Source organism: Priapulus caudatus, unplaced genomic scaffold (assembly GCF_000485595.1).
Source record: "Priapulus caudatus unplaced genomic scaffold, Priapulus_caudatus-5.0.1 Scaffold526, whole genome shotgun sequence".
Classification (NCBI taxonomy): domain Eukaryota; kingdom Metazoa; phylum Priapulida; class Priapulimorpha; order Priapulimorphida; family Priapulidae; genus Priapulus; species Priapulus caudatus.
This window is the reverse complement of record NW_014577587.1, coordinates 231146-246591: the sequence shown is the minus strand read 5'-3', so window position 1 is coordinate 246591 and position 15446 is coordinate 231146. Positions and strand designations below refer to the sequence as shown.

The 15446-nt window shown below is 39.4% G+C and overlaps 2 protein-coding genes across 2 annotated transcripts in view; one reads left to right on the top strand and one right to left on the bottom strand.

The window, feature by feature from the left end:
* Window positions 1-3489: 3489 nt before the first annotated feature.
* LOC106811304 (diphosphomevalonate decarboxylase-like) lies at window positions 3490-6974 on the bottom strand. The gene is made up of 6 exons (XM_014814878.1): window positions 6858-6974; window positions 5738-5808; window positions 5461-5575; window positions 4645-4791; window positions 4245-4299; window positions 3490-3697 (listed from the first exon to the last, which is right to left on the bottom strand). Exons 1-6 carry the CDS (start codon window positions 6907-6909, stop codon window positions 3505-3507), a joined length of 633 nt encoding a protein of 210 aa, XP_014670364.1. The 5' UTR covers window positions 6910-6974; the 3' UTR covers window positions 3490-3504.
* Window positions 6975-6986: 12 nt separating this feature from the next.
* Window positions 6987-15446, top strand: part of LOC106811303 (methyltransferase-like protein 17, mitochondrial) — a gene marked incomplete in the record, with an annotated part of 35704 nt that continues 27244 nt past the window's right edge. Inside the window, 1 exon segment of the mRNA XM_014814877.1 lies at window positions 6987-7123. Within this exon segment, the coding sequence (XP_014670363.1) occupies window positions 7016-7123 (108 nt within the window).

Sequence of the window (15446 nt, the reverse complement as noted above, 5' to 3'; positions counted from 1 at the left end):
ATGAAGCACAATGATGGCTGGTCAAACTAGTCGGGGGTTGTTGTTTGGGTTTAACAAATATTAGTTAGAATGTATTTTCGTGTACAAAACTCATAGCAATGATGATACAATAATTGTGGGCGTACCGTACTAAATAACTGTGCATTCTGCCCCTACAGGTAGTTGATCTAATCTGACCCCAGCTAGATAACGAATGTTATAAAACATCATAGACATAAGTGGGCATGCGTCTGTCCCAGCAACCGGTGCCTCACCTCATCAGCATTGATTCGAGGTCTTCGCCCACCTATATACGCAACAAAGTATTTCGAATAAACTATCGAAATATCTTGACCTCGCGGGCGCGAAATGGGAAGACCTCAAACACAGATCTACCATTTCAGAAGTCTTACAGTTAGTTATAGCAGTTTTATTTGCGAATGTTATGGCGTTAACTCTCAGTGCGTGAGTGAGAGGTGAGGCCGTAGCTGTTGGCATTAGCTTCCAGTGCCTCAGATTGACATCAAATGAAACAATTATCTGATAGGCGTGAATTATTCAAGGCATTCAATAAGAAGCCCACAATTGTATGTCGTTTGAGTTAAACTATTCTTGTATCAAAGGAGACATTTGACAATGATTCTATTTTTTTTTTACAGTTACGACCGGAGCATAGCCCTACTCGTAGACAGCGCCTCCGGGCGCGTATACTATAGTTGCTTATGTGCGCCGGTGCGCCGGGACGCAGTTGAACTGTTATGAAGTTGACAGCACGTACACGAACACTACTCTTAGTATGATATAGATTTTGAATTCTATCTGAGTAGAGGTTGAGCGGGTCACGTTTCCCCTTTCAATTGGCTAGTGGGAAGGAACGAAATTATCACGCCCTTTGGATTACATTGCTTCCTCATTGTTACAGTGTCTGTGTGATAAGCTGTCACGTAAACCTATGTATTTACTACATTTACATCAGGAAAGATCGAATATGAAATGCGTACATGACTAATGTTAATTATGACCGAAACTCAGGTACAGACTATGTGTTAGCGACCCCGTTGCATGCGCATGGCGGGCTTAGGTCTGTAATTATGACTGAGATGCTAATCATCGTAACGGTGATTTGATACATTTCAGTAACTCTTATGGAAATGAGCCAATGACGCGGTTCGCATACATAAATTAGGGTATAAGATGCACCAACTGAGCCCAGTACTGCATTAGCACCGCAATGAATACATGTTATCTATTTATGTTATATTATATTATGGAACTATATATCCATATATCATGCTAAATTTTATTCTCTGAATATCCGCTGCATCGTCACACTGCAGCATGATCATATATAGATAGAATATAGATGTGGTGTGTGTTGGCTCTCTAAGATGATATAAATTTACTGAAGCAACAGATGCTTAAAACTTCCCGCGCTTGGAAAAAACTGTACACCAGCACCAGTGAAATTTTCATATATCGAACCCTGGGCATAAACAGTTCTAACTAATCACAACAGTGACACTGTGCAGTGCTCCTTCGGCGGAGCGCCAAACTGTTGCGTACCTCAGAAGCGGGCAAGTAGGATGCCATTCCTTTAACCAATGGCTCTCCTGCCGTCCTGATGACAATGTCCCGTTGGGAAAGCAGCCGGCTGATACAGAGCAAACAACAACTCTGGCATCATCTTCCCTCGAGATTAACGCTGAACAGGGCACGATTAAATTTGGTCCCTGCACTGCAAATGAGTCGTAAGACCAACCTGCATCGTCAATGTGCTGAACAGGCTCAGCCCCTGCTAAATCTGTTCTATCATTTAAGGATGCTAAGATGCTTAGACTCAGATGTCGAGTAGCGGCGAACATGAGATTAGTTGAGAGATATAACAAGTCAAGTGTGCACCTTCGAAATGCGTCAGCAATCACATAAACGACTATAATGATATTGTGGAGCGGGCACTGTTACCTTATTTGGTTTACCGTAGCCGTTGAGTCTTATGTACATGTCGAAGGTAATAATATTCGTCGGAGAGAGGTGGTCCATTATAGGTAAATATTAAGGGTGCGACACTCTAAGGAGGAGTCATAGTCCGCCTGTCTAGGATCTCCTCGCTCCGCTCCGTGCAAGCGCTGATTGTCCCATCGATCCTTGAGAGAAAGAAAATACGATGAAGTTGTGGATTTTCATACAGCTAGTAAAATTTGATCGAATTTTACGTAGACTCACTTACTCATTGTTAAATCATTTTTAACATAAATAAATTGGTACATTACTTGTACAAGATATCCCTGCAAATCAAGTATTATTGAATTAGAACGTACGCATTTGTATTGGAATTACCGCTCCCAACAGTACTACGTTCAGTGAATAATCTCAAACTTGTGCGCAATGCTTCACAAATTTCGGTCTGACAACCCTGCTTATGATTTATCCTGGTCGCATCCTACTCGGTACTACAACTGCCTTTGCTCTGTGAGATCATTTAAGGCACTTTGTCTTTCTCTCGTGTCCGGTATCCCATGATTTCCCTTTATTGAGAGCTACTTCACTATACCTTTTTCTGGTTCGCGTACACCTGATACCACAGACTGTACATGTACTCATTCAACTCATTATGCTAAACGAATAATTCACAGCAAGTTACGTCTGAGTAGGATCTCCCTATTTGACAAATTATTTCTTATAAGTAAGTATATCCCTTGTATCCTTAACCTAATGTTAATATAGTTAAAATAAAATATTTGAAACGAAAGCCCTACGTGTTCATCAGTTTCATTTCTCGTGGGCTATGACAGTATGTCTCAAGGAGGAGCTTTCACTGTATTACCTATTGTTCAACACGAACTACATGTGTCGACTCAGGGGTTAGAAATTTAACTTGCTGATACAATACAGGAGAGTCCACATTCGGACATCCCTTGGTTCCTCTAAAGACGGGAGGTTGCCAGCAAATGAGGGCGCAGGATTTAATTACTATGCCATAGACATCAAATTCTGCACTTTCATGCCATGAATAATGGTCGAGATCTGTAGTTACATTGGAGAGTTTCATGAAAAATTAGAAGATATTAACCGAATGAACCCTGAACTGCTAGCCTGGTTGATCTTTGAAGATTCATGTGGTTGGCTTGCATGTGTCTTGCCCAAATTTTTTTCGGACATCTTGCGTGAAAAAACTATCGCGTAATCCGCGAGGGCGTGCTCTGGAACGAAACTATTACTATAGCAGAATATTTCAGGGAGTCAACGGACTCCTGGCATATGATGTCAAATCAGGGAGTCCGACAGTAAATCAGGGAGTATTTGACTCCAGACTCGCGCTAATTTCGCACCCTGTGTCGACTATACATGTGACAGTCACACTCGATTTTCTGGTTCAAAGATGTGTCAATTGTATATCTCGTGCAAAATCAATGTCAGTTTTTCAGTCAATGCCAGTTCGTAGCTTGATAAACATAAACCATAGTACAATCCTGACTGATCCTGGTAACTGTATAAAGATTTGAAATCTGAAATCCAGGCATGAAATCATAGCTTTTGAGGACGGACTTTTACATGCATACACATCATACATACCACACAAACTAGAACCCGCAGCTCTGGCCAATGTGTCTCGGACACAACCTGCTCTGCTATGGAGTCACTACCATCCTCATTGCTGCCCATTAACCAACGAACAAAGCCTCCCATAACACTCCGACAGGCACTTCCAGATCCTTGTCTGGAAAGTATGCATACACACATGGTAGGTGAGTTAAACATTCGCTAACGAGTTGAATGTTAATTTCACTAGGGCAAGGCAAGTGTTGCCTTCTGCTTAATCAGAAATGTTAAGGCACCACGGAAAGTTTGACGAATAGCCAAGGCAAACATTTCCCCCAAAGAAGGGTTATCAAGAAAACAAATTTTTTAGAAAGTTTCCATGCAACATAAAGCAAAATACACATGTATGCTACATGGTGAAGCCATACCAGGTAGGGTAGCTACGACAGTTAACGACCATGCACAATAAATATTATCATGAGCTAATAATACATTATGCTAATAATACATGTATTACTGGCTCTTGATAATATCAAATTTGTAGGAGCACAACGTTAAGGATGGCAACCACTACATTTGCTGTCAGTACCATGGTGAAGTTTGAGACCTGCAATAATGTTCAGGCACTTGTAAGGGGAGCTACACACTATAGTATTATTACACATGTTACTTAACAAGGACGTTCTAAGCTAGATATAAGATTTCAAATTTTAACACAGCCTCACCTAGCTATTGCAGAAATATCACCTTCTACATTGAATAGCTGAGCAAGTGTGTATACTGAAAGAAAAATGTGTGACAAAATACAATATTTGACATCTCTTACAATATTTTACTGTTCATTTACAAAGTACAGATTAATGATACTATCATGAAAATTTAATACACTGTTAAAGGACATGAGTATGATATCAATTAGTTATAGTAGCATAGCTACTGAACAAATGTGTGATCTGTTTTAACCTGTGACTTGCAAGAGAGATGAATTACTGATTTAGTTATAAAGAATACACTAGCTTCAATCAATTATTCTTATAATTCTCATCTGCATAGCAACATAATTTTTACACACATAGTCCACCTTACAATAATACAAGTAACAGCACCTAAATATAATAAACATACCGAGGCATGCGTAACCTGCAGCCGAGGATGCCAATCCTGCTGCTGTTGGGAAATTGTTCTCAGAGCATATATGCACATGGTATTCTGAGAAATGCTTGTCCTCACCTCCTGTATCAGAGTGCTTTCGTTTGCGGCACCTACGGCGAACTGAAATGTATCATGACTGAATAAATTTCTTCAAAGGTTCAAGACAAACATTCATATTCAATCGAAATGTGTACAGTAGAAGTCCAAAAATCGGGATACCAGAAATCTGGACTTTTTAAAAACTCAAATTTAATTCTCTGTTTAATAAACTAAAAATAAATAATTTATTTGTATACAATAACTCGCTTTCATTCGTTTACTTTATTTTTCATTTACAATGTTCATTTTTAACCATGACTTCAAGCATTACACGCTTTTTTCGTAGTGGAATTTAAAAAAAAACATTTTTATGAAGTGTCGACTTTATTTTACTTTAAAACTGCTCGTTTTGATAAATAAAGCATGCTGTATTTGCTAATGAATAAACTATCAAAGTTTACCTGTTCATCTCTTCTTTATTCCTCCTTAAATTTGAATTTTAAAAGTACTGCCGAGAATCCGGAAAATCCAAAAAACCGGACAGACCCAATCCTCGATTTCCTCAATCTCTGGATTTTTGGACTTCTACTGTACGTCAATAAATTTGCAAGGATGTTATATCAAAGAAATTTTGACCTCAGCCGTAAAATCATCATAGTGCTACATTATATGACCTTTTCATAAGACAAGATTACTACAGGTAAGCGATAAAACACTATATAAATGAGTTATATATAGTTAAACACATACTCTCCCTGAGACACTTTTGCAGGCGGACATTTTCAATGGACTCCTCTTGACCATTCAGCCAAATTCTGTCCTCAGAGAATTGATGACTAGCAGCTGCCGATGTCTTTGCACAAAGCTATGAACATAATTGTCTTCATTTAATTTTAAAACAGGATAAGCTGTCATTTAATGTGCAATTCCCATTAATATTCATTTCCCCAAAAACAATATAGGACATGTTATGTGTACACGTTTATGCGCTGAGCAACATTTAAATAACACTACTTAGTTTATATACCTGGTCTTGGGAAAGGGTTGCACTGACAGAATCATTTATTGGTAGTATTAGGCTACTGTCCCTTTTTCCCCCTGAAATGAAATACTATGTTATGTTTGTTTGTTTAAATTCATATTAATGAAGATGAGCACAACAATGTACTCAAATCGGACACAGTACATTCGCCAATCATCGTGCGAAATCGTTTCCTCGTAGACACCCGCGAATACCGATGATACAGCGCTAAACGTACGAACACGATTCTCGACATTCTCTGGCCATTAATCCAACGCCATTGCGCGCCTATAATTTCAGACCAAAAGGCAGCACGGCGGCGGAGTCGCTGTTGTTTGCTCTCCTCGATAGGCTGAATGGTGGCGTTTGTGGCTCGCAGGGAGATTGGGAGATCCGACGGCAACATCTCGACGAGCTAATCATGCGGTTGCGTGGCAGTGCGTGAAGGCATGCGCCAGCTATGTACAAAAGGTGGCCTGTGTAGCTGTGTACGGGTGCAAAGGTTATCTCGGCCGAGTGTTGATGCCTAATCTCCCAGCGAGCCACATGCCTCATGTTACATGCTTACATGTTACATGCCTACATGTTACACTCTATTGTAGGCTAAGCCCTGCGCTTTTGTTTGAATTAAGGCGCGGCAATGGCGTTGGATAATGGCGCAGAGAATGTGAGAATCGGTCGTACGTTTAAGGCTGTATCTCCGATTGCGGGTGTCTACGAGGAAACGATTTCGCACGATTGATTGGCGAATGTACTGTGTCCGATTTGAGCTCAGTTGGATGAGTTACGTGTAGTAAATCGTAGGTATTATAAGGCTAGTAAATGACGAATTTCCCTTGTTTATTGATGTCACACTCCTCCCTATTATCTACTCCTGATTATTGTATCTAGAGCCATTGACCATGACCGTGTGAACGCGGTAATAATACTAATACTAATAGTAATATATCATTTAATGATTTATATGCGCATGCGCTTGCGCCGTTGGGGTGCGAAGGCTTGCTCATAATATTCTTAATAATAATTAATATTAAACGTTATTATGATATAGTTACAGTACTCAGTAGGCTCATACAAGTGACAATTCGTAATATCAACTGTTAAATAATTGTACGTGTATACATACAGTATTTGACTACAGCAATGTTAATCGGTGCCGTGCACGTAACGATTTTCATGATATATTGCCGAAAAACAACACAACAAACTCATGCAAAACCATAAACCATAAAAAACTGCCTCGCCCTCTATAATTAAAAGTTCGATGACCATCTACCAGGAAAAATGTCTGCCCCCACGAAAGTTTATCTTTTTTGTGTCAATTCAATGCATTATTGCCGATTACGTAAACTACAACGTAAAAGCAAAATATTTTTTAAAGGCATCGCTAGAGTATGTGTCATTTAATTAAAAAGGTTTCATTACTAACATTAGATTATCTTATAAATTATTGCAAATGTGGAGCAACTCGTTCATTCAATAATTGAACAGTTAGCCCTCAGTTACTTAGGTTTAGGGTCCTACTACTACTACTACTAGTACTACTATTACTAGTACTACTAGTAGTAGTACTACTATTACTATAGCCCGACCAGGCTGTGCGACGGATTGTCTATACGGTATTGTAACCCTAGCAATACCGTTTCTTGGAGCTACTATTACTAGTGCTGATACTCTATGTCCCCCACGGTACTGCCGGAACGTACCCTGGGTACGGTCCGGTATATCGGAACATACCTTGGTAACTATCTAATATGCCCGACCGTACCTAGCTCTAGTACTATAGCCCGCTTACAAGTTACATTGACTGCCGCTGGCCAGCGGCAGTCAATGTAAGCGGGCTATAGTACTAGAGCTAGATCGTACCTTGATTTTCAGCCGATGTTGTAATACATAGGTACCGCTTGTCGGCAGGAAATGCGCCGCTTTATGCTCCCGTTCCTTCCGATCCTTGTGTCCTTCCTCCCCTTTCCGCAAAATATTCGTAACCCTTACCCTGTTACGTTTCACCTCCGGACCTTTTCTACAAGTGTCAGCGAGTCTATACATTTCCAACCCATTAAGATAATCATACAAATTTTGCCGTTCCACCACAACATTGTAAACACTTGGAGCCATCTTTCAAAAATCTCGTGTGAAAATGTCGTAAACATTGCGAAAGGAAAACGCATTTCCGATCATCGCGATATTTTCAAAAGGATTGGGCGCATCAGTGTATATAGGTTGACATTTCTTCTTGGTTTCACAGTTTCATACTCCAATCCAACTTTATAAAGATATCATACAGCAGGGGTCGAAATTATATTTTTATTATGGTATCCATTCGGGATACCAGGTATTGATCTGGTATCCCATTTTTTGGATAGTAATTTTAACCTTCAAAATTCTCATCGCTTGCATTCATTTTTATATACACCTCCACAGTACACTGCAGACGTATTGTCTAGACGCATTGTCTGGTTTGCTTGATACAATGTATACACATCACATTTATGATCAACATCGGCCACGCTTACGCTTGCGCTTGTAAATATGCTATGCCTGCTGTATAATGCTAGTGTGGCATAGTAAGGGTGCCTGAGCCCGCTCAGATCGCGCGCACTCGCTCAGATGCGTTGCTGTATAAAGTTGATAACTCAACAACCACTATCCCGATTTTGACGATTTTATTTTACTATCCCTGCGAGATACCAAGCATTGAAATCTAGTATCCAACACAAGAATATACTATCCCGCGGATATCGGTATACCGCTAATTTTGACCCCTGTACAGGTCTGTATGTATATTTCAAATTTTGCGACATCAGTAGTGGGCGGAACAGGGACAGTCAGGGTACGGTAGGGAGTAAGTGAGGTACGGTCCGGCATATTAGATAGTTACCAGGGTACGTTCCGGTATACCGGACCGGGCGCAAATCTACTTTAGGCACCTTAGGTATCACGAAGTGATGCACAGATTTCTGGGCTCAAGGATGGAGAGCATGTCCAGTAATAAACATCATCCTATCCTATCACCTAATTGTTCTTTTGCAAGTTAGATATGTATTGAGGAAGTCGTACTACAACAAAAGTGTTAAGATTTTCACAACCTGGACAACCAAGCAATACAAATTCCCATTACCAGCTATAGTGCTTTGCTACGATACGCCGAGCTATTTATTATTCAGTTTATTTGTTACAAAATGGGGCACTTTAGCTAAATCATGTACTCTGGAAGCTGTTACCTACATTACACATGCAGCAATAACTAGTGTTTTTGTGATAGGAAATTATGCATTCCCAGTCATTCTCAATAGGGTCACTTCTCTTCATACATAATTATCTATAGGCCATACTGTGACTGTCTTCACAAGCTTTAAAAAAAAGTTCAACTGCGTTGCATATTTTAGGCTTGTTGAGAACTTTTCGTGGCACAAATATGCTCACACAGGACTACACTGCTCAACCTATACTCTCTCGATTCATCACGATTATATGATAATAAACTATTAAAATATCAATACAATAACAAGTGCCGCAGTGCGACAGCGCTCAACTGACGTGTACTGTAGCCGGGTATTCTTCTGATAAACTCACTGGCAACCGAATCAAGTGCGCCCTCCCGCCACCGTGTTCGCGCTCAGAGAATATATCTAGGATACTACTAATGCGTCTAAAATCTATGATAGGCTTTGCTATACCGGTAGTGCAGTAATAAAGATACAGCTGTGAAACTTTAATGACTTCGATATATTAACATTAACTTCGCACGTCAGCGGAAAGTACATTTCATGGTCCTTTCAATAAAATGATAAAAATGGTAGGTCAGCGCTGAAACAAAAAAGTTTTGCACTCGGTTTGTTAGACCATGTCCTCAGAAAATGTCTGATATCTGACCTTTCCCCCCACTGCCCTTTGACTTCCAATTTCGCACTGGTGATGGGTTTCCCCCCCCCCATCACACTATACATCGAATATTACGAGCGTAGGTTGAGTTGTTGAGATTTGTGCCGCAATTCCGTATTTCCTCCTATACCTTAAGTTAAGGGGGAAATATTCCCCCTCCATTGACACATCTTGACCCTTGACCCAAAAATCGACATCCCGAGTCCTTTTCGCGATCCCCCCCGACGTCCCGAATATCAAGACCGTACGTCGAGCGGTTAAGATTTGTGCCGTAACTGTGGACACACGGACGGACATTCATGCGATTCTACAAGCTGCATCTGACTTCGTCAGCTGAGCTAAAAATACTGTATCATGTAAGCACAGTCACATTCTGCTCACACATTACCTTGGTTTAATGAAGACCATGTATAGACAAGTTTTAATACCAATACACAATGTACAAAATTAAAAGATTCTGCAATGAAGCACAATGATGCTTCAACTAGTCGGGGTGTTGTTGGTTTAACAAAAATAATTAGTAGAAATATTTTTGTACAAACTGTATAGCAATGATGATACAATAATTGTGGGTGTACCGACTAAATAATTGTGCATTGTGCTACATTATTTGATCTAATCTGACCCCAGCTAGAACGAATGTATAAAATCTAGACATATGTGGGCATGCCGTCTGGTCCCAGCAAGTGCTCACCCTCATCAGCCATGATTCGAGGTCCTTCGCCCACCTATATACGCAAACAAAGTATTCGAAAATATGAAATTGAGCGAATGGAGACCTCAAACACAACTCACCATTTGAAAATCTCGTATAGCAGTTTTTATTTGCAGATTTATCTTTTCCCATCGATTAGTAAAAATTTATCCTGTAGGTGGCATAGCTTCCAGTGCTCAGTTGCACATCAAAATGAAACAATTATCTGATAGGGGTGAATATTCAAGGCATCAAAAGAAAGCCCAATTGTTGTTGGTTAACTATTTGTATCAAAGGAGACAAATGATATTTTTACAGGTGGGTAATGTTATGAAAGCTACAGCACTACACAACATACCTTAGTATGTATTATATATTTGATTCTATCAGTAGCAGGTGAGACGGTCACGTTCCCTTTCAATTCCTATGAAGAAAAATATAGCCTTTGATTACATTGCTTCCTTCATTGTTACAATCTTTATAGGCTTTCACGAACCTGCTATTATCATTACACAGGAAAACAATATAATTACATGACTAATGTAATCACGAACAGTACAGATATGTTTAAACCACGTTCATGGCATGGGGTTGTCTGTATATGACTGATATGCAAGGTAACGGGATACATTCGTCTTGGCAATGAGGGTTCGCAACATGAATTAGGAAGATGCACCAATGAGTACTGCTATTAGCACAGCAATGAATACATGTATACTATTTATTTATATATATTATGGAACTATATTATTACATGTAAATTTTTTCGATTCGTGCATGTAGTTGCAGCATGATAATTATGGTTAAATTATGAGTTTGGCTCTACAATGGTGAGTGAAAGCACAATGCTTACAAACTTTGATTGCTTGGAATAAAATGTATCACCAGCACAGAATTTCTTTGTAAACTGGCTACTGTTTAACTATCACAAGCGATCAGGAGCGCCAACTTTGCGTACCTCAGGAAGCGGGCAAGTAGGGATGTCCATTCCTTTAACCATGCTCTCCTGCCGTCCTTGATGACAATGTCCCGTGGGAAAGCAGCGCTGAACAAGAGCATACAACTCTGGCACATCTTCCTCGAGTGTGAACAGGCACGCATTTGGTCCGGCATCAAATGTGTAAGCAACCTGCACGCAATGTAATGAACAGGCAGCTGCAAATCTCATCACATTTAAGGATGCTAGATGTAGCCAATGTGATAGCGACCAACATCAAATAGTTGAGAGATATAACAAGTGCAAGTGTGCACCTCGGAAATGCTAGCATCACAAACGACTATAATGAATATGTGGGAGGGCACGCTTACCTTTATTTGTTTACAGTAGCTGTTGTACTGATGGACCATGGTAATAATATCTTTCGAAGTGTCATTTAGGTAAAATATTGGTGGGTATGTGTCTAGGCATGTAGCGTGCAACTGATTGCTATCCTAAGAAAGAAAATACATGAATTGTGGATTTTCATACAGCTAGTATAAATTGATCGAATTTTATATAGACCACTTTAACTCATTTGTTAAATCATTTTTAAACATAAATAAATTGGATACATTTACTGTACAAGAAAAATGCTACAATCAAGTATATGAATAGATACGTACGACATTGTATGAAAATGCCCCCAACATACCTTCATAGTTTCAACTGCGAATGCTTCAAAATTTCGGTCTTTGACAGCCTGTATGATTTTTGTCATCCTACTCGGTACTACATGCGTTGCTCTGTAATCCATTAAGGCACTTGTCTTTACTGTGTTATCCATGCCTATTGAGCTACTTGTCTTCTTTTTCTGGTCGCTAACCTGATAACAGACTGTATGTTACTATCAACCAAATGCTAACAAATTCACAGCAAGTTCTCTAGTAGGATCTCCCTATTAAATTATTTCTTATATAAAGTATATCCCTGTGATCATAACCAGTAAAAGTAAAAAATGAAGAAAGCCCTACGCTGTTCATCAGTTCATTCTGGTAGTTGCCAAAGAGAGGTATACTATAGTCAACAGAAGTACATGTGTCGACAGGGGTAGAAATTAACTTCTGAACAAGGGAGTCCAACGGACTCCCTGTCCTCAAAAAGAGGGAGTCCGCAGCAAAATGAGGGAGTCCGTAGTCTGAAGTTCAAAATTAAAGATATTAACAATAATGCATGTGCTTATTTTGAAGATTCATGTGGTTGGCTTGCACGTCTGCCAAATTTTCTTTCGACATTTGCTGAAAAAATACGGTAATTCCGCGAGGCCGTGCTCTGGAACGAACTAGTTAGTATAGCAGAATTTTCAGGGAGTCACACGGACTCCTGCATATGATGTCAAATCAGGGAGTCCGACAGTAAATCAGGGAGTATTTGACTCCAGACTCGCGCTAATTTCGCACCCTGTGTCGACTATACATGTGACAGTCACACTCGATTTTCTGGTTCAAAGATGTGTCAATTGTATATCTCGTGCAAAATCAATGTCAGTTTTTCAGTCAATGCCAGTTCGTAGCTTGATAAACATAAACCATAGTACAATCCTGACTGATCCTGGTAACTGTATAAAGATTTGAAATCTGAAATCCAGGCATGAAATCATAGCTTTTGTGGACGGACTTTTACATGCATACACATCATACATACCACACAAACTAGAACCCGCAGCTCTGGCCAATGTGTCTCGGACACAACCTGCTCTGCTATGGAGTCACTACCATCCTCATTGCTGCCCATTAACCAACGAACAAAGCCTCCCATAACACTCCGACAGGCACTTCCAGATCCTTGTCTGGAAAGTATGCATACACACATGGTAGGTGAGTTAAACATTCGCTAACGAGTTGAATGTTAATTTCACTAGGGCAAGGCAAGTGTTGCCTTCTGCTTAATCAGAAATGTTAAGGCACCACGGAAAGTTTGACGAATAGCCAAGGCAAACATTTCCCCCAAAGAAGGGTTATCAAGGAAACAAATTTTTTCGAAAGTTTCCATGCAGCATAAAGCAAAATACACATGTATGCTACATGGTGAAGCCATACCAGGTAGGGTAGCTACGGCAGTTTACGACCATGCACAATAATTATTATCATGAGCTAATAATACATTATGCTAATAATACATGTATTACTGGCTCTTGATAATATCACATTTTTAGGAGCACAATGTTAAGGATGGCAACCACTACATTTGCTGTCAGTACCATGGTGAAGTTTGAGACCTGCAATAAATTATAATGTTCAGGCACTTGTAATATATTGCTATTACTATATTAGTTGGCATCCAGTAGGCAAATTATTGGCACTATGTAGTCCTTAACAAAATATTTATTTCAATTTTACCAAATATCACATATTTTGGCAAAGCGAAGAATTAAGGGGTATAATACTATTTTGAGTGATAACACAGAGATGGCCGAGAGTTATACACTGCTATCACATTTTTTTCATATCTAGGGATATATATCTTGCTAAAAATCACAATGAGCCTTACTCCATATCTGTATGGTACCGACCGGTCAATTTGTGGGGGTCTGGCTCATAGCCTATGAGGAGTGTAAAAAAAAAATATAGAGCCACCTGGGTTAACCTGTGTAAGAAATCGAACGCATCTGGGTTAGGGAAATTAAACGAACGGTTTTTGGGTTAACCCGGGTTAATTATCATAGTGGATGCCAGTGACAAGGAAAAAAAGAATAGCAATTGCAATCTTATTATTAATGAAATCTAAGAATGAGCAAACACACGCAGTCATCGACAGTCATGCTTCATTACTGCTTGAAGATTTTTTTGTATTTTTGAAGATTTTGTTGCAATGAATTGTGGGATACTTCCCCAAGTGAGCGGCTAGGCTAGCGGGTTACTTCGGCCTCACCCGGGTAACGCAGAAATACCACGTGACTGCCAAATCGAACGTATTTGGGGCTGGCCCGAGTAGGCCAAGGTTAACTTGGGGAAGCAAATCGAACGCACTAGTACATTAACAAGCCCCTTCCCTTGCGTTAATTTATAGGCAGTGGATATTTAACCGTATACGGAAGAGTATCCACTTCCGCTATGTTACCGTACACCACATTTGATTGGCTAGTATATTTATGACGTCATATCAACATTACCTTCGGATCCCATAAGGTTTAGCTATCTAGAAAACTTTTAGGTTCAAATCCCATTTATTTCTACACATTTGTAGCCCCGTTTGATCATAGAAGCTATTTTCCGTGAACCACGTTTCCAATACGAAACCTTATGAACACATTCATAATATACTAACATACATATATATACACATTAGTGTTGTCAATCGGTTGTAATTGCGTAATCGATCATCGGTTGGACCCAAGTAGAAAATATAAATAACATAAATAGTAGAACATAATAACATAAATAGTAATAATAACATAATAATAACATAAATTATATATTGCCGTTGGCGTTGGCGTTGCTCTTGCTATTGCCATTGCTATTGCCGTTGCTATTGCTATTGCCATTGCCGTTGCCGTTGGCGTAGCTCTAGAACTATAATACACTATACAGTATACGATAGCCCCTTCAGATATAGTTCTAGAGCTACTATTGGCATTGCCAATTTTACCCTTTAAGTGTCCCTTAGTTAATAATTACTAATAGTACCATTAGTCAATTAGTTAATATAGTGCTAAAAGTCCCTGCTGCCCATGCAAAAATATGCAAGGATCTCACGAAATTTGCATTTACGAATACTAACTTACTAGTGTAAAGGGTGCAGTAATCTCTTACAATGCAAAATGTAACCCTTACAAAAAATAATTACTACTAGGAGATTTTCTTTGCAATTTCGATAAATTTAATTGTTAATTTATACCTGATGTCATCTAGTGACAAGCTCAAACATCTTTATCCAGTCTGACAAAAGACAACTAGATCTGTTGTCAAAACTGTTGCTAACAGTTACACTAACAGGTTAAATAAATGCACCTTTCATAAAATTAATGTAGTATTATATTGTTTACTCATACCATTCAGTGCTCGAAATAAGCGTTGTCCGGTTGTCCGAGACAACCAGAATTTGCGCCGGACAACCTAACCAGTCTGAGACATTGTCCGGTGGACAACCAAAAAAAAGTTGACGAAAAAATGCACTTTATTTATATTTTTCTGACTGCGAATTGAATTTCTTTCGGCTGT

Bases quoted from the DNA above. Each gene is read 5' to 3' on its own strand.
- LOC106811304 (XM_014814878.1), bottom strand. From the start codon at position 6,909: ATGAAAATCGTTACGTGCACGGCACCGATTAACATTGCTGTAGTCAAA. The intron at 5,809-6,857 runs GTATGTATACAC...ATTTCATTTCAG, and splicing joins CATTGCTGTAGTCAAATACT to GGGGAAAAAGGGACAGTAGC. The intron at 4,792-5,460 runs GTATGTGTTTAA...GATACATTTCAG, and splicing joins GCAAAAGTGTCTCAGGGAGA to TTCGCCGTAGGTGCCGCAAA.